The sequence below is a fragment of the Pleurodeles waltl genome, chromosome 8 (genome assembly GCF_031143425.1).
Source record: "Pleurodeles waltl isolate 20211129_DDA chromosome 8, aPleWal1.hap1.20221129, whole genome shotgun sequence".
Taxonomy (NCBI): domain Eukaryota; kingdom Metazoa; phylum Chordata; class Amphibia; order Caudata; family Salamandridae; genus Pleurodeles; species Pleurodeles waltl.
The window spans coordinates 320,310,471-320,329,495 of record NC_090447.1 but is presented as its reverse complement, the minus strand read 5'-3'; the positions used below and the strand labels follow the sequence as shown (position 1 = coordinate 320,329,495).

The 19,025-nt window shown below is 40.8% G+C and overlaps 1 protein-coding gene across 1 annotated transcript in view; it reads left to right on the top strand.

Moving 5' to 3' along the window:
- Positions 1-19,025, top strand: part of F5 (coagulation factor V) — a 728,300-nt gene that overhangs the window by 508,589 nt on the left and 200,686 nt on the right. The window contains exons 15-16 of the mRNA XM_069204171.1: positions 3,068-3,304; positions 18,404-18,623. Coding sequence (XP_069060272.1) covers positions 3,068-3,304; positions 18,404-18,623 — 457 coding nt within the window. The remainder of the gene's footprint in view (positions 1-3,067; positions 3,305-18,403; positions 18,624-19,025) is intronic.

The window sequence follows — 19,025 nt, the reverse complement described above, 5'->3', positions numbered from 1 at the left end:
GCTAAAACCAGAGAGGTAACGATGGCAAACGATATTGAACTAGCCCCGGGTAATGGTTACACTTTGAGATGGACTCAGACTGACCCACAGGCATTATTGAAAGACATATTATGTGAACATACCCAAGTGTTCTTAGATTGCCTTAGTGAAGACATGGACCCTGGACAACGCCTAAGTGCCTTTCAACAGATAACCTATGCTGTAAAAAACGCCCTCACGGTTAGGTCTGGAGGGGCAGGGGGCAAGAAAAGGGAAATCGGTTGGTTCGACCACGATTGCACGAAAGCGCACACAAGATTTAAAAAAAACCCTAAGCGCCCCCATAAGATGTCAGACTGAAATACGTACCTGTAGACAGGCATACAAGATAGCCACAAAAAAGAGGAAACTCGCCTTGAGAGAGAAGTCATGGGACAACCTACACAGAGCCAGCCTGACGAAAGACAACGCCCTCTTCTGGAAAACAATAAATTCTACCGTTCTAGGGGCCAATAATACCCCCAGCATGGAAATTGCAATTTCGGAAGAGGACTGGATTACATACTTTTCTAAAATATACCGTCAACCCAATGACAGAGCTCCCACGGACCTTTTAAAAGTCCCAGATCCTGAGGAAGTCCGACACCTAGCAGTATCACCTCAGTTTACCTTAGGGGAGGTAGTAGAAGCTATAAACACAAGCAAAGCTGGGAAAGCGCCAGGGCCTGATGGTGTCCCAATTGATCTATATAAAGCTAACATTGACTTATGGGGCCCCCTACTGACGCAGGTACTGAGGGCCATTTGCTCACAAGGCCCACCATTAACATGGCGTCATTCTATCATCATACCCATATACAAAAAGGGCGATCGTCTAAACCCAGCCTGTTATAGGCCAATCTCCCTCCTTGATACATCAGCCAAATTAGCAGGGAGAATAATTTTAAACAGACTTCAAATATGGGCGGAAGAAAATAATATTTTATCCCCAGTGCAGTATGGCTTCCGCACAGGACTAGGCACAGTGGAACAGGCTCTGAACTTAACTATTTTAGTGGGGAAGTATATGAAGACTAGCGAGGGTAATTTGCATCTGGCCTTCATAGACTTGTCCTCAGCATTTGACTGCGTCCTGCATGAAAAGTTATGGGACATCCTAACAAGCATGGGAGTTGAACCAACAATAGTCCATTTTATAAGAGAACTGTATACTGGGTGTGGATCAAGTGTAAGGTACGGGATGAGAGGGGAATGCACTAAGTCTTTCGGTATATACAAAGGGGTGCGTCAAGGTTGTGTTTTAGCACCACTACTATTTTCATTATATATAAATAACCTAGAAAATGAATTGATAAACAAATGTAAAGATTTCCCACAAATAGGTAACCGCCCCGTCCCTGTACTTCTTTACGCAGACGATGCAGTACTCATGGCCAGGACACCGCTAGCCCTCCAGAAACTCCTAACCTCCTGTATAAATTACATGACAGCCCTGGGCCTCACAGTTAACCGTTCGAAAACGTTCATAATGAACTGTGGCAGGAAACTGAGTAAGCCCTATAAAACTACTATTCAAGAGGACAAAGTGAAGATAGTTCCCACCTTCTCATATTTGGGCATAATGTTTGACAAACAGGCCACCTGGGCACACTGTGTGAAAACAAAAAAGACCAGATTATTAAAACAACGGCGGCCTTGAAGATCTTCTCCAAAAAGCTTGGGGAAATCTCCCCATCAAACATGGTAAAAATCTACAAAGCCAAATGTATCCCTGCGGCTACCTATGGAGCATGCATTTGGGGGTACACGAACTGCCATGCGATACAGTTGGTGGAAAATGACTTTCTGAGATATCTACTAATGGCACCAAATAGCACGTCATCATATATTAGTCATTCGGAACTTGGGGTCCACTTTGTAACTGATTTAATTAAGATACAGCCTTTATTATTATGGCACAAAGTGTGGACCTCTGAGCATACCGGACTAAACCAGGCCATATTATCCGACTGTATGAATCTAACACACTCGTATAGAGTTCCCTGGCTAAAATATATCATGACCTTTTTCAAAAATATGGGCTGCGAAGCGTATTATCTAAACCCACAATTACTGGAAAAAATAACCAGGAGAGACTTGAAGGCTCTGACTTTGAAGTATTTGGATGAACAGAGATGGGAAGTGGAATCAAAAAAACCAACAGTAATGTCTAACCAACTAATTCTGTCGACGGACGCAGTCCAGCCCTACTTAGTAAGCGTGGTAAATCCCCGACAACGATTTGCTCACAAGATTCCGCTTAAATATCTTCCACCGGCTAGTAACTTTTCCGACTATGCGTGACTGGAGTACAGTCTTAAGAGCATGTCCATGTGATGCGAAAGCTCCCCAATCTACAATGCATGTGGTCCTCTTCTGTAAATTTTATGATATACCAAGAAAACGCTTTTTACTGCCTTTTTTAAGATCAACTAATATGCGCAAGTGTCGCGACGCGTATTTTAGCTTACAGATTTTATCCTCTATTGAAATATGTGGAATTTTAGCACATTTTCTATGTACAGTACTCTCTGTAAGGAAGTCTATGGGTGTACTGAATTAATTTTACTTCTAAATCTGCAATTTCTGGCAAATTCCTTACTCCCCAAAAAAAAAAAAACACCGTAATTGAACTTGTCTTTGCACTGATGTATATTTATCAAGTTTTATATATACCTGTTCTTGAATGAATTAAGGATGTGTTTTATAATCTTACTTATTTTATGTACAACCCTTCTTATATTCATTTGTTACCAATGTGCTATTACTTGACACTTTTATGGCTCGTTGAAAGCCGAATAAAGTTTTTTTGACTTTGACTTTGACGTACAAAATAATTCCTCCATAGTGCTACTCATTTATTACAATTTATTCTCTCAATACATTAATGATTTAAAAAAAAACAAAAAAAATATCCCCAAGAATTCCAATTGCTTTCTTGGTTTTTCACACCAAGATTCCCCAGGGGAGCTCGGATTACCCTGTGTGTGTACACTGTGTTGTAATCTGCACACACTCGATGTTAACCTCCTATCCCTCTTTATAACAGGTACACTTTAAAAACCTGGCCTCCAGACCCTATTCTATGCATGCTCACGGAGTCTCATATGAAAAGGCTTCTGAAGGAAAGGGTTATGAAGATGAATCACCTGAGTGGCTTCGTAAAGATGATGCTGTAAAACCAGGAGACACCCACACCTATTTGTGGTATCCAACATGGCGCTCTGGACCTGAGGCAAACGGTGCAGCATGTAAAACATGGGCTTACTACTCAGCAGTGAACATGGTAAGAAAATACTATCCTTGTCTAGATATGCTGCTAGAATCAATATATTTTCCCAGACAATATACAAACCCACTCCCTCTAAAGTTAATAACCAGAGTAATCTCCTTCAACACGAGAAGCCCCCAAATTATGTTGATGTAGGACTTTATAGAGCCTCTCCCAATGTATTGCTGAGCAACAGTTTGCAATGATGTCATAATCTAAAAAAATAGTATCACTTCAAATAATAAGAGACAAACTCAGTGGTGATGGAGTTAACTTTAAATCTATCTGACCCAACTTCTTGGATACCTGTGGCTTGGTCATCATAGCATTGTACTGTATAAACATTCCTGTCTATATTATTTGTACAGCACTGTCAGTATACTTGAAATTCTCTAAATATAGCTGAAGGTAGTTAAGACTGTCAATAAAGAGCCTTTTCCATTATTGAACCCATCTGATGACGTGTTAATTTTGTGTTATATAATATTCACTACCTCTAAATGTATTTTATTGTCATTTATTCAAATAAAGATTTGAATCTCGAAAAGTTTGCTTTGCCACTCACAGGCAGTTATAGCAGAAACACATTCTTGAATAGGTGTTTTACCCTATTTGAGGCTCATCAGTGTAATGTGATTGTCGGGGCACGTTTCCAACTGGGCCAAGATGGTGAATGCACATTAAATGTTCTTCGTATTGCGGTCCCACTATCCTGCAAAAATATTGCACACAGCAGACCCATCTGACCCTAGAGCTGAAGCAGCTGCTCTGGGTCCTCTAGACGAATGTGGTGAGCCGCCTCGGGCTGCCCGATCCCTCCTCTGAGAAGCTCAACGTGGCACGGGTGGCTGGATGCAGTCTGTGCCATGCACTGGACGTTGAGACTCCCGCTGGTGCTGTGACCTACACCCCACAAGAGAGCCGAGTGGGCCGGCGAATGGCTCTGCTTGGATTTGTGGCCGTGAAGAGGACCCGGGGAGCGCAGCCCCTCCTTGGAATGGGGCCGCGTTTGGTGCTGCATTGGAGGACGCAACTGCCCCGGTTGTGAGCTGGAGCCTGGAGGGGGTTCTGCAACAGCGAGCCCACTGAAGAAGATGGGGTGGAGGCTCTCTGGTGATGGCATAGAGAACCGCAGTTACAAGGCTGGAGACCGCAGAGCACAGGTGAGCGCACACTCCGCATCTGACTGGGAATGTGCCACTATCGCAGGAGAAAGGGGTCCGGGGTTGCATCGGGCCCAGGCCTGCAGCACACATCTCCTGCCACGAACCTGACCGCTGCAAACTGTGCCCGGCATCATGAAAGTGGGCTGTGAACGCAAGGACAATTGTGGAGCGCTACCTGATCTGAGCTACGGGGCCTGGGGCATTTCAGTGAACTTTTCACAAAACAAAGTGTATGCTTTCTTTAGTGGTGCCATACATATGTCTAAGCTTAACTATGGGACAGTACAAACATTATTTTACCCATACATTTTTTGCAAGAACAAAGAAGAAAAGAATGAAAAACACTACCAGAAATAATTGCGCTCTAAACTGTGATTGTCTACGCTGATTTGGACTGTTGACCCAACCCTCTTCAGGCCTTAAAATGATCCTACCCATTTCGCTTACAATCAGTCATTAACACAAGTAAACCAATGTTTAAGTAAGAGACCATTTGCAAATGTTAGTGACTCATCATTGGGGCTATGCTGATATTAACACCTGTATGTTGGAATATAATGAATTTCAATTTTAATTTTGTTGGAATAATTAGGGAAAGGTCACCTGGAGGTCCAGGCCTCATTTCAACTCAACCATTTCCAGGCGGGCAGTTCCTGGAGATTCTTGCACCCACTTTAGGATTCAGTGAGTGCAACATCCATGCTTGCCTGCTAGGGTGATATTCCCACACTAATGACGTGATTATATGACAATTCACCCATTACTTTGAGCGGGACATTTGCTAGTATGTTATTGAAAAAATATAATGGGCCTCATTAACAATGCCCTGAAAAATCATCCATTAACTCCATCCCCACAATTGGTGGTGGAATTACTAGTTTACTGTGAGCAGTACCCGGAAGACCCCCTTACAAATGAGGAGTTACTAGGCAGGTTGGTAATTCTGCAACCGATTCCTCTGAAAATTGCTCATTTTTCCCCATGTTTTCTCCAAGAGATTTTCCCTGGTTCGAGCAGGTGAAATCTCTGTGAGAAAAACATGGAATTCCATGGTAAATCTGTAGACTGGGTAATTCCACTTAGACCAGTAGCATGTTACCAGACTTATCGGTATTAAAGGACAACCGATAATGAGGTTCTTTGAGAAAAATAAAATGAATAAAAGGGAAAAAGAACATTGGTTGTTTTGAGTAATAATGATAACTGTATATTAGCATTGGTAAACTGTTTAAATTTAGAATTAGTGTTAGGACGGCAAGTAGGATTATACATAGGATTATACATAGAAATGAAGTTCTTTGAAGGTCTATGGTCATGTCAACATTTGGAGTTGATGTTAGGATTCAGAATTTGGTTTGTGTGGGGTCTGGGTTATGAAAGCCTAGGCAAGAGGGTAATAAACATAGAAACTGTTCTGCCTTTGAATCAAGAAAGCGCAAGTGCTCCTCAGGGGGTCCATGGATGCATGCACATTAACCCTTTTAGCACTAACAAATTCTTTTTAACCAACAAAAGACATTTGTTGCTGATCTTTGATCACTGTCGAACAGGTGACTGAAAACTAAAAAAAATCAACAATTTAATTTCAGTATTTGAAAACACCACCTTCTTAGCTCAAGACTAAACCACAATTCTGGTTATCTCTAGCACACAAGTTACACTAAGTAAGGTGTCACAGAAATAGTAGTCACCTAGTACAACAGTCAGGCCATTTGGGGATTTCAAAGCTGCGTCTGTTTCTAAGGCCCTCATTATGTAGCCGCCCGCCAAGATCTGACCGCCGGGTGGCCGCCAATGCAGCCGCACTCGCACCTCGGCCATCTTCTCTCTCCACATCCTCTAGTACTATTAAATTGATACAACCTAGCATATCTACACACATAAATGCAAAATGTCTAGATGTAAAACATATTGATTCAACTTTAAGTATTGTGTGGGAGCAAAAAAATGTCATGAATGTAAGGTAATCCCCCAAATGTGAACGTTGTTATTTGGTCCTGGTTAGTCACTTCATGTTTTAGCTGCAATACAAAAATGGCTTCTAGAGCCCAGAACTGTTGCCTGAAAAGCTCTCCTGGCACCAATAATGTGTATTGCTCCATTGTTCCCAGAACACTGGGGGAATACATTAAATTGTATTTTGTGAAGATTTATTATTTTGTTAAGAGCTCTGACAACTTCTGTTTTCAAGAAACCTGGGCTTTAGAAGAGCTACCATTAGATGAATGTAGAGATGTTTTCTGTTACAGCTGAGAAGTTCACAAAATGGTCATGCTGTGGAAGGTCTCCCTACATAAGTGACAGCACATCATTTATGAGCACGGAAACTGGAGGTTGATTTTCCATTTTACTGCAGATACAATTGAAGACAGCCAACACCTTATTAGCCCAAATTTGAGAAACCGAGGTGATTATTTCAACGAGTTAAATTCTCAATCTTATAACAACAGCACACAAATCAGTCAGTTCAAATATAAATGTAGAGATTGTTCACATAAAGTTCAGTAAATGATAGTTCATATATCCAAGGGTTATTGGATAGTAGCTCAATCCTTAGTGTACTTCAGAAAGGGTTACATCATTTAGACAGCAAGCAAACACGTGTCTTGTCACAACAAGTGACTTTTTCAAGGCTGTTAACATATGGATAAAGTATAAGTACATCATGAGGACTGGGATAATATTCTCATTAATCATATTTGTAGAAAAGAAAACTGTAGTGCTAGACCCTCCTCCTCATTCCCAAATGTGAGTAAAATATATCCTAAAAGAGTTCTTCTCATACCAAATAGTGTGGGAGAAAGGAAATTGTTCATGACAAAAAGCGATCTCAGTACAAGGTATGACACCGAATAGTGAGAAAGCGCTAGACATTTCAGACTTGCGAAGTGACCTTAGTGTGCAGTAAACCCAAAATGATCCGAAAAGCCCCAAGAAACCCAAGTATATTGAGAGAATGATATATACCACTTTTCTTTCCTAAAAGAACTATGTTGTGTATAGAGGAAGAGTGATTGGGAGATGATCCTTATGTTATGTGGATCAAGTAATTCCATAGGAGGAAAAAGGAGAAACACACTTTATATAGTTGTATATTTTGGTGTAGAGAATATTAAAATAAGTAACACGGACAAGGTCAACTGTGGTTCAACTAAACCCGTACAATTAGAGCAAGGGTACTTATGTCATAATGTTTGACCAAGCTGGTGAAATAGTAAGCTTCATCTGGGCCGTGTGTTACAACTGATTGTAATCTGTGTGAACTAAAGTCACTAAAAGGTAAAACAAGCTAATTAGCCTAACTAGGTTACATCCTCAATAGTATGTATATACATAATAGTAAACTATACAACATCAATTTGAATACCTAAATAGGGTGTAGAAAAATGTGTCATTACTAAGATCAGTCTTAATTACTAATATATATATATATATATATATACATACATACATACATACATACACAGTAGACAGAGTAGACATGTCCTGATCAGAAATAAAAGTCCATTCTTTGTAAAAGAGTTGAGAACGTTGGATGAACGGAATATATACATCAGAAAAGGTACGAATAGACATGTAGTGACTGAATTGATATTAGGTTGTCTATAAATGTACATGTATGACACCTCTGTGCCACAAGTCTGTAAGGAAAACAAGCAGTTCTCTATCTGTGTTCAGGTCCCATCCACAGCCCGCAGTTTTAAAATCCATTTTGTTTCCGTTCTCCTGGGAATTAAAATTCTATCCCCACCTTTAGGAACAGTGTCTGCCACCGCAATGCCATGAAAACCAATGTTAATGATCTCAGAGCCCCCATTGTGCGTTTTGTAGTGAGCAGCCAATGGGTAATTAGTGTTATTATCCCTGATGGCCCTGATATCTTTTTGTATTCTTTCAACTTTGTGTGACAATCTCTACATTTATATTTGAACTGACTGATATGTGTGCTGTGGTACTAACATTGAGAATTTAACTCAGTGGGCCTGGACTCACTGTTAATGGTGTCTTGGGTAGTGTAGGATACCTGTAACTTCATCAGCACCATCAACATTTGTACTAAGTGTTGTTGTCTGTACTTTCCCCTTTTACAATATCCTACCTAGGAGGTGTGATTTAGATACTACTACTACCCTTTCATTCGGATTTTGTGATTATCTCAATGTAGCATCTGTGTGAATCACAAGTCTCTGGCTTCCAGCTAAGTGAGGTGATTCAGTAATTACGATGTCAGCATGAACATATCTGTTCTGTTGAACCCAAACGTGTTCTGTGGCAGTGAATCTGTTCATGGGTTTATGGTTGAGTAACAACAATCTGCACTGGAACATTTAATCTTGCAACAGACTCGGACAAAGAAGAAAGAATTTTGGTATGACTTTTCTAGATGCACTCCAGGGTTTGAGACTACGCCCCATGAATGGGCATTTTGAGTCTGACTGTCTAGTATATGCACACACGTCCTTATGCTGTCCTTGAGTATACACTAGGCATTGTAGATTTGTTTCATTATCTTCAAAACGTTAAACATCTTATTCGTCCAGAGGCCACCATTTTCCACAAACATTTGAGCTCCTTCTACAGTGCCAAGTAATGTCCCCATGGTTCAAGTTGCCCAAATAGTGGGCACAGAGTAATTGAAACTGGTAAACTGGTCATTCATGAAAGAAACCTTTTGCAAAGGTGTTTGAGAGACAAGTTATGATGGACTTAGAATGGGATGGATTTCCAACTAATGGTAACTTGTGTGAGAAACAGTGCAATACTATAGTTAGCTCATTAAGAGAATATTTACTGGAACACAAACAGGCGCTTTTACATCAGTGAAAGAGATATTTCACCATAAGAGCACCAAGAAAACAATGGATGGTATAATAGAGAACTGAGCATAATCAAGAAAACAATACCTACAATAGCAAAAAATGTATGGGCCTGATATAGAGTCTGGCGGAGAGGGTTACTCTGTCACAAATGTTACGGATGTCCTGTCCCCCGTATTACAATTCCATTAAAGCCTATGGAACCTATAATATGGTGTTGTGATCTTGGGAGGTCTCTGACATCATTGGATCAATGATGTCAGAGAAAAGAATGGAGATGTTCAGGGGATTCTGTGGGAAGACGGTTGGGAGTGAAGGAAGAAGCAAGAAGCAGCAGGCACTGTTGTGGATGCTGTATTAATAAAGACTTACCATACGACTTCCGGATCCTTGGATTTACTTCGTAACAGTGGCGACGAGAGTCTACAGCATCCACCGAACCTGGCGTGTGATATACTGACGGCTGGACTTTTTATTATCGGTGTAGCGAGAAGGAGCGCTGTGATGACGTGGAAGTACTCCACCGTTGTAATGTAGGAGCTGATATTCAAATATTACTCCGTAATCTGAAGTGCTGAGTGCTGCGTGTCGAGTGAACTGTGGCTGAGCTCCCGGTGAGAGAAGGTATTTGGCTGCACGTCTTTTCTTTTGGGAATGTCTCGAGCCGTTCTGGCAGCAGTAGTTTAAGCGGGTGTTTGAAGTTTGTGCGCTATTTTAAGGGAGAGAAGAAAAGGGAGAAGAAGAACTAACGGGATATCTTACACGCGCGCATTTTCAAGCCACGCGCGCATTTTCAAGCCCCGTGCGAACAGGCGCATTTCAAAACGCTTGTGCGGATGTGCGCGTGTGGTTGTAGCAGAATTCCATAAGACTTTGTTCTGAGGAGACCATCTTCAGGACCAACAGAACACGGCGCGAGTCTTCCCAACAGTTGTCTTCAACCTTGATACATTACGAGATTGACACGAACGGCGGATCTCGCGTGGTTACCGTTCTATGGTGTCTAGTCTGCTAACTCATTTTTTTTTCCTGGCACAAAGAACACATGTACTCATATGTTGTTCTTAGAAATGTTATATTTTATTGAAATGAAGAGTTAGACAACATATGTATAATATACTGTTCTTGATTTAAGTATTTTGAGGATTTTTAACATTTCATTTATCGATTTATTTTTTTGGGAGCATATTTCCTACACTATGTCTCATATGGCTACTCTCAGTTTGTCTCAACCACCACAATTTTTATCTGAACGTGGGGAACCTATTCTACCGTGGAAAAAATGGATGAATCTTTTTGAATCTTATCTGATTGGCATTGGCGGAGAAAAAATTTCACCAGCAAGGAAACAAGGAATTCTTCTGCATAATTTAGGTATTGAAGGGAGGAATATCTATGACAGTCTTGATCCTATTGCGATTGGTACTGCAGATGGTGATCCTAGGGATGTGTATGATATGTCAGTCATGATGTTGAAGAAACATTTTGATAGTCGAATAAATGTAGTCATGGAAAGACATAAATTCTTTATGAGAACACAAGCTAGAGATGAAAGAGTGGGAAATTATATTGCCTCTCTTAAAACACTTGCACAGACATGTGAATTTTCTGGTTTAACTGATTCTCTTATCAGAGATCAACTGGTGAGATGTACCAATAATCCAAGTGTGCAAGAAAAGCTATTAGCAAAAAATCCCTCTCTAGAAGAAGCTGTTGCTATTGTGGAGAGTTTGGAGCATGCCGCTTCCTGGGTTAAAGAAATGAAAAACACCACTGCGAACTGTTTTACTGACCCCTCTGCTAATCCGGCAGTAGCTAGAGTTTCCACTCAAGAAGGGTTACAGGAGAAGAAATCAGCGGCAAGTTATCTGAGAGGGGGCAGCAAGATGCTCAAAGAGTCCAAGCTTAAATGTTACAAATGTGGGAGTTCTGGACATTTGGCAAATAATCCAAGATGTTTTGCTAGGAATGTCAACTGCAGGAATTGTGGGAAGAAAGGACATTTAGCAAAAGTGTGCAAAAATCAGAAGATAAATATGATAGATGAAACAATATCGAGTCAACAGTTGATCTTAAATGTGAAGTGTCCTGATACTCAGAATTTCTCTATAAATAGTGATACCAAGTTAGTCATGCCAAAATGTGATATAGAGATTGATGGTAAAATCGTTCCTGTCCTTGCAGATTCGGGCTCTCCTTTTACCTTTATAGGTGATAAAAACTGGGAGACAATTTTTGGTAATGATCACATTGAACTTTTCCCTCCTGATATTAACCCCATAGGCTATGGTGGACAGCAAATTGATTTATTTGGCTATTCATTGATGACAATTAAATTCAAGGGGCGTGAAACTGTAGGGAAAATGTATGTGGCCAAACGAGGAGATAACTTGTTGGGGTGGAGACATCAAAAAGATCTGGGCATTATTCTCAACCCAAATTCCCCCGAACAAGTTCTTTCCATATCTCATATAGGAGGTGATGCTTCAATTGTGAATGAATTTCCTGAGGTGTTCAGTGACAGATTAGGGCTATTGGCAGATTTCAAGCATAAAATCATTTTGAAATCTTCTGCTAAACCTGTAGTACATAAAGTAAGGAAAGTACCTCATTTGATGTTATCTCCATTGCAGGGTAAGCTTAATAGATTACAGAGTTTGGGAGTTATAGAAGAGATTGAAGCTTCGGAATGGTTGGCTCCCATTGTTCTAGTTCCCAAGGACAATAGTTCTAAAATTAGAATGTGTGTGGATTTGAGAGGTCTAAACCAGTGCATATGGGTAGATCGCCAACCTTTGCCAAATATCAATGAAACCTTAACCATGCTCTCACAAGCCAAGGTATTTAGTGTGTTAGATTTATCTGCGGCCTATCATCAAATTTTACTTCATGAGGACTCAAGACACTTAACTTCTTTTGTTACGCCTTTGGGAGCTTTTAGATTTATTAGAATGCCATTTGGTTTAGCGTCAGCAGCTGCGTGTTTCCAAAGAATAATGAAAGAAGTGCTTAAGGGTTTGAGTTCTGTCCTATTCTTTCAAGATGATATGTTAATTTATAGTGAAAATGAAGAGGAGCATAATATTGCTCTCAGAGCAGTTCTGAGGAGATTAAAAGAAAAAGGATTGACCTTAAAGAAAGAAAAGTGCAAGTTCAAGGTTGGAACAGTTTCTTATTTAGGACACACTATTTCTGGTGATGGTATTAAACCTAAAGTGTCATTGGCCAAATCTATCATATCAATGCCCACTCCTTCGGACAGAGATCAAGTGCGCTCATTTCTTGGTCTAGCAGAATATTACGCAAAGTTTATTAGAAATTTTGCAAGTGTAGTGCAACCTTTAAGAGCCATGCTAAAGAAAGGTGTGGATTTTGTGTGGTCCTCAGAGTGTGAAGAGGCTTTTAACATTGTTAAATTCAGAATTGGTGAAATGCCTACACTGGGCCATTTTGATACTAGGAGGAAAACTTTGTTGTCCACGGATGCTAGCCTGAAGGGTTTAGGTGCGGTTCTTTCACAATTAGTTGATGGTGAAGAGAAAGTAGTGGCCTTTGCCTCTCGTTCTCTTAGAGAGGCAGAAGTCCGCTATTCAGTAATAGAGCGTGAAGCTTTGGCATGCAATTGGGCTGTTAACCATTTCAAGTACTACCTTTGGGGGTTGCCGTTTGTAATTAGAAGTGATCACAGACCTTTAGTGCAGATATTTTCGTGCCGTAATATTGAAAACACAACTCCACGCATCAAGCATTGGGTTGAAGGTCTAATGGAATATAATTTCCATGTGGAGTACCTACCAGGGAAAGATAACATTCCGGCAGATTTCCTTTCTAGATTACCTTTGGCGGACCACACTACGGATGATCAAATTCCAGTTTTGTGGATTAAAGAACCAGCTATTGATAAGGAAAGTTGGGAGTTAGAATGTGAACGAGACACATTCTAATATCTCAGAATATGTTGTGAGGGGTTGGCCTGATTTATGCAACTGTCCAGATGATGTTAAAGCATTTTGGAATGTCAAAGATGAATTGAGTATTGTTGGAAATGATCTGTACAGATGTGATAGGTTGGTTCCTCCAGTTGGGTTGTATGAGAGGCTGATCAATTTAGCTCATGAGGGACATTTAGGCAGGAATTTAACCAAGGCTAGTGTTAGAGAATGCTATTGGTGGCCAGGCCTTGATAGACATGTTGAGGCAGTTGTAAAAAATTGTATGTATTGTGCACGGAGTGATAAATCCAAAAGTGTAAGAACTGCTCCTTTATCTCCGATCCATGTTCCTGATGAACCATGGTGCAAACTTGGTTTAGATATTGTGGGACCGTTTGAAGCTTTACCTCATAATGAGAGATTTGCAATTGTGTTAGTTGATTATGGGCCAGATGTAGCAAAAATGCAATTTGCGACTTGCAAATTGCGAGTCCCTGCGACTCGCAATTTGCAAGTCGCAAATTGCTATGCAGTACGGTGTCTCAGACACCGACTGCAACTCGCAATGGGGTCGCAATGACCCACCTCATGAATATTCATGAGGTGGGTCGCAAATTGCGGCCCCATTGCGAGTATAGGCACTCGCTAACATGGAGGCCTGCTGACGTCAGCAGGCCTCCATGTTAGCAACCTGCTGTTCAATAAAGCAGGTTTTTTTTTTTTTAAGTGTAGCCCGTTTTCCCTAAGGGAAAACGAGCTGCACTACAAAAAAAAACCGAAACCTTTAGTTTCGGATTTTTCAGGGCAGGGAGTGGTCCCTTGAACCACTCCCTGCCCTGAAAAAATAATATGGGGTCCAGTCACAAAGGGGAAGGGGTCCCATGGGGACCCCTTCCCGTTTGCGAGTGGGTTACCATCCACTTCAAGTGGATGGTAACTGCGACTCCATTTGCGACCGCGTACGCAGTCGCAAATGGAGTTGCATACCACTCCGACTCGCAAATAGGAAGGGAACACCCCTTCCTATTTGCGAGTCGCAAATGCATATTGCGAGTCGGTAACGACTCGCAATATGCATTTGTGAATTGCAAACCCACGTTTGCGATTCGCAAACGGCGATTTTCGCCGTTTGCGACTCGCAAAAGGGTTGCTACATCTGGCCCCATATGTCCAAATGGGTCACTGCAAGTTGTGTGAGTGCCATCACCACTAAAGTTGTTATAGAGTTCCTAACTGATGTTTTTGCATGTGAGGGTATTCCAAAGGTGTTAGTCACTGATAATGGTGTACAATTTACTTCATTGGAAATGAAGAATTTTCTCAACAATCTAGCTATCTCTCACTTTCGCACTGCCTTATATTCCCCCCAAGCCAATGGGTTGGTTGAAAAGATGAACCAGTTGGTGGTAGCTAGTGCACAGACTGCCATGGACAATTGTATACCTTTAAAAAATGTCCTCAGGGAGAAATTATGGGCCCACAGAAACGCTCCTAATGCTGTTTTGGGTATGTCTCCTTTTAGAATCATGAGAGGTAGAATGGCGGGTTCTAAACTTAATCCCTTGTGGTTGTTGGCTGATAAGGAGGTTAAGGATTCACCAGATGCTAATGATGCTATCCGACACAGAGTTGTTGCGAATCAAGTAAAATATAAGGAAGCATTTGATGTAAAACATGGTGCTCATCAAAGACGGTGGCATGTAGGTGACATGGTGTACGTTAAGAAACCTTTCTGGTCAAAGAAAGGGGCGTTTAAGTTTATGGGACCGAAGAAAATTGTGCAAGTGAGGAAGAATGTTGTTGTTCTGGAAGGGGGTGATGTGTGGAGCATGTCGCGCTTAGCCAAATGTGTGAATGACAGACCAATGACTGAGGGAAGGTACAGGGAGGAAAATGTTGGTGGATCTGATCCTGATCCTGGAGAGAAGATTAGAAGGAGTGTAAGGAATAAAACAACTCCCAAATACTTAGAAGATTTTACACATTAAGGAAGCTATGTCAGTAACCTTGTGTGTGTAATTGCATATTGTTCATGTGCTGATCATTTATGGTTATTCTATTTTCATTTTAGTTGCCTTAGCTAAAGATACGTTTTTGACAATGGGCCATCATTTTTGTTTTCCCTGTTATGTGTTGCATTGCATTGATCTTCTTTTCTTTCTTTGTATTCATTTTATCACTGTGTTGTAGTGTTATTATATATATAACGAAGTTAAGTTATTTTTATGTTTCTATGGGGAGGAGATGTGTTGTGATCTTGGGAGGTCTCTGACATCATTGGATCAATGATGTCAGAGAATAGAATGGAGATGTTCAGGGCATTCTGTGGGAAGACGGTTGGGAGTGAAGGAAGAAGCAAGAAGCAGCAGGCACTGTTGTGGATGCTGTATTAATAAAGACTTACCATACGACTTCCGGATCCTTGGATTTACTTCGTAACATATGGCAAACGGGATATCTGACAAGTCTGTGATGGAGTAACCCTTCGGCCAATCTCTAAATCAGGCCCTGAATACATACAGTGTGAATCTAGACATTATTAACGAAGTAGGATCCATAGAGTTTCATGTAATAAGGTAATCTTGACAGCAAAAGCGCAGAGCTAAATAAAAACAGTGACCTGAGTTACATGCAATTTGTAAAAAAAATACTCTTGGGAATTTTGGTCTTACAGAAATCAGTTCAAATCCAAGTATTCACTAGCTGACGACATAGCATAGCTCATGATTCATAGAACAGTTCTATTAAATATTTACAGATGTCTATAGAAGCTTTTCCACCTTACCAACTTCAGGATTTTAACATTATGAGTTTTATAATTAATAAAGATTGTTATTAAAACCAGTATAGGTTGTAAGATCGACTTGGGTTAAAATAAAACTTGCAGCTACTTCTGTCACAACAGAAAATCAAAACAAGAGGGTTAAAACAAGGTTGTGTTTGCACTGCTCCTCTTTAACCAATGCCTATCTGATTTGAGAAAGCTAGGGTTTTCCCCAAAAAGTTGGGTGGTAGCATATTACCCCTCATCTAATTGTCTTTTTAGATCAAGCGGCGGTTGGTCTTGAGACATCTCTTACTGCCCTCAGTGTCTACTGCTCTTTCAACAGGTTAGCCATGAACACCGATGAGGCAAAAATTATGTTTTTAGTTGTAAAGCAGTAAAAAGCAATAGTTGTTATTGAGAGACTTCTAAACTGGAGATGGTACATGCCAATAAATAATTAGGCATATGGCAGGATTAAATGGGAAGCATTTGCAAGAAACTTGCATCCCTAAAAGGGAAAGTATAACATTATTTTCCTCACCTACCTAGTTTGCACGAGGCAGCATGCACATCAGACAGGCACAAATCACCTACAGTCTTTAAAATTATTTACCTCCGGGTCTATAGATTATATTGCTGTCATTTTTATTTCAAATAATTTCTTACATTTTACTGTATTTTTCTAAATTGCTGTGGGATTTGTCTTGTGTTGTGTTTTCACTTTCCTACTAGTTGAAGTGATGCATAAATATTTTACACAGGGACTCTAAGTGAAGCCTGACTGCTTTTATGCAGAGCTACCAAAGGGGTAAACACAGGTTAATTTGGGACTTTCTTGTGACTTCACTCTGGCAGACACTGTCGTTGGTGCTTGAGTGGTGTTTCACCCTCCTCAACCAGAAACCTAATTTCCAACAGTGACCCTCAACTGGTGGGTTATTTACTTTGATTTATAAACTATGCTATATAATTATCTTTCTGCTAATGGATAAAGGATGTCATTCGTGCCCCTGAAATTAACTAACATTTTAACTTCTGCATAAAAGCCACAACACACTGCTATATCAATATTGGTTTAAAGTAACTGCAATACATGTTTGAATTTCAATTCAAACAAGCTGAAGGATGTGACAGGTAAGACCACAGACCAAGTCTGAAAGAAATTTTCACTTTCCATCCCTAACTCACTGAACACTGGCACAAGATGAGGGCAAGCACTGCTTTCTTAGTAAGATAGAAATGAAACCGAAGAGAATGAGGTAGCACCACATTAGGTAAAAAAAAAAGTCCTGTTCACTTCCTCAGACGACCAGCATTTACCAGCAAAGTTAAGTAAAATCCCAGTGCAGGCACAAGCAAGGCAGAAGCATTACCATCCAGACGGGCGTTCTTCAACCCCTCTGTTGCAGCCCCACACCTCTCAGAGCGAGTGAGAATGCAAGAGTGATCTAAATGCCAACTTAAGCGCTCTCCCAGATGCTAAAGGGTTGGACTCAGGAGCTGCGCAGGACAGTGTGTGCTGTCGTGCAGTGGTTTGCACTTCCCACCTTCTCTCCTGCTCCACAGCTTCTGATTCTCGATCTGGACTCAGACACAAATATCCAGTGGCCTTTAGGTCAGTACACAGGATCAGCAACACGTTTGTTACCATGGTATTGGGAAGGCTTAACTCTCGCGTTTTAAAAGTCAAGAATGTTTATGTGGGAGTAAGTATTGGGGTGAGTTGGAATAAAGTTAGTTAAACAGGAGAAAGTGTGGGATTCGAAGTAATTAGCAAGAGTGGAATAAAGAATAGGAATACGAAGAGGACTTTGATTAAGAGGCAAAAATTAGGAGTAGACGTTTGAGTAATAAAAGGGGTGGGATGGGAGTTAGGGCTAGTAGTTCATGAGGGGTTTTAGTAGGTGGGGTGGGAATACCAAAGACGTGCAGCCACTATCATAGATGGAAGAGAGGTTTGGGATGGAAGCCAGGAACGAGTAGCAGTGTCACAAGAGTAGTATTAGGTGCGGAATCGAAGAAGGAGCAGAGTTAGGTGTAGCCTGGCATAGATAAAAGCATGCACCTCCCTTGCAGTGCTTGGACATCACTGTCCGTGTGCAACTGAAGGTGAGCTCCCTGTGGGTAGACTAATTCCCCTAACAACCAGTGCAAGGACCGTGAAGGCAACATGTTCCTGTGGGCTGATCAAAAATGTGAATGACACTTTCATCAAGTGTGGGTTACGGGGCTGATCCGAAGCAACCACTGGCTGAGGGAAGATGACCCAAAGCCCACTCTGTATTTCTTTTGGGCATCGCATGAGCTCTGGAAGAAAGTGAAAGCTGTTTCAGGGCCAGATTTCATCATCCTATTTCATCAACAAATGTTAAACGTAAAGGTCAATTATGTACGTCCTTCTTAACTGAATTTGTTAATTGTTTGATTTGCAGGAAAAAGACATCCATTCTGGGTTAATTGGTCCCCTTTTGATCTGTAGAAATGGGACACTTGACAAGTTTGACAACAGGCCTTTGGATGCCAGAGAGTTTATTCTGCTGTTTATGACTTTTGATGAAGAAAAAAGTTGGTACTATGAAAGAAAATCCAAAAGTACATGCACGGAGACAGCGGTGGAAGCAGCAGATGCTCAGAATTGCCACAAGTTTCATGGTAATAAAATCGATCATATTTTCCCCACATTTAATTTGCTGTTTTACCACAGTTAAAATTACATTGTAATTTTTAAAAAAAATGATTTGATTATCACATTTGGGCCTCTTCTTTCTGATGGAAATGTTGACAGCAGCTCTGAGTTATGAGATCTGAGGGAACATCACGCATATCCTTACTTTCACTTGGAGAGTTCACCTGCTTGAAAACAGCCGAAATCTTCATGTGAAAATATTAAGGAAAATAAGTGACCCGATAAATAGGCCTCACCCTAACACTTACTGATACGGGGGTTACTGGTAACTCGAGGGGTGTGAGAAATCCAGCCCATTACAAGTTTGGCCATGAGGTTCCACTAAGAAATGAGGAATTCCCAGAGGAATTGAAAATAACTCACAACGT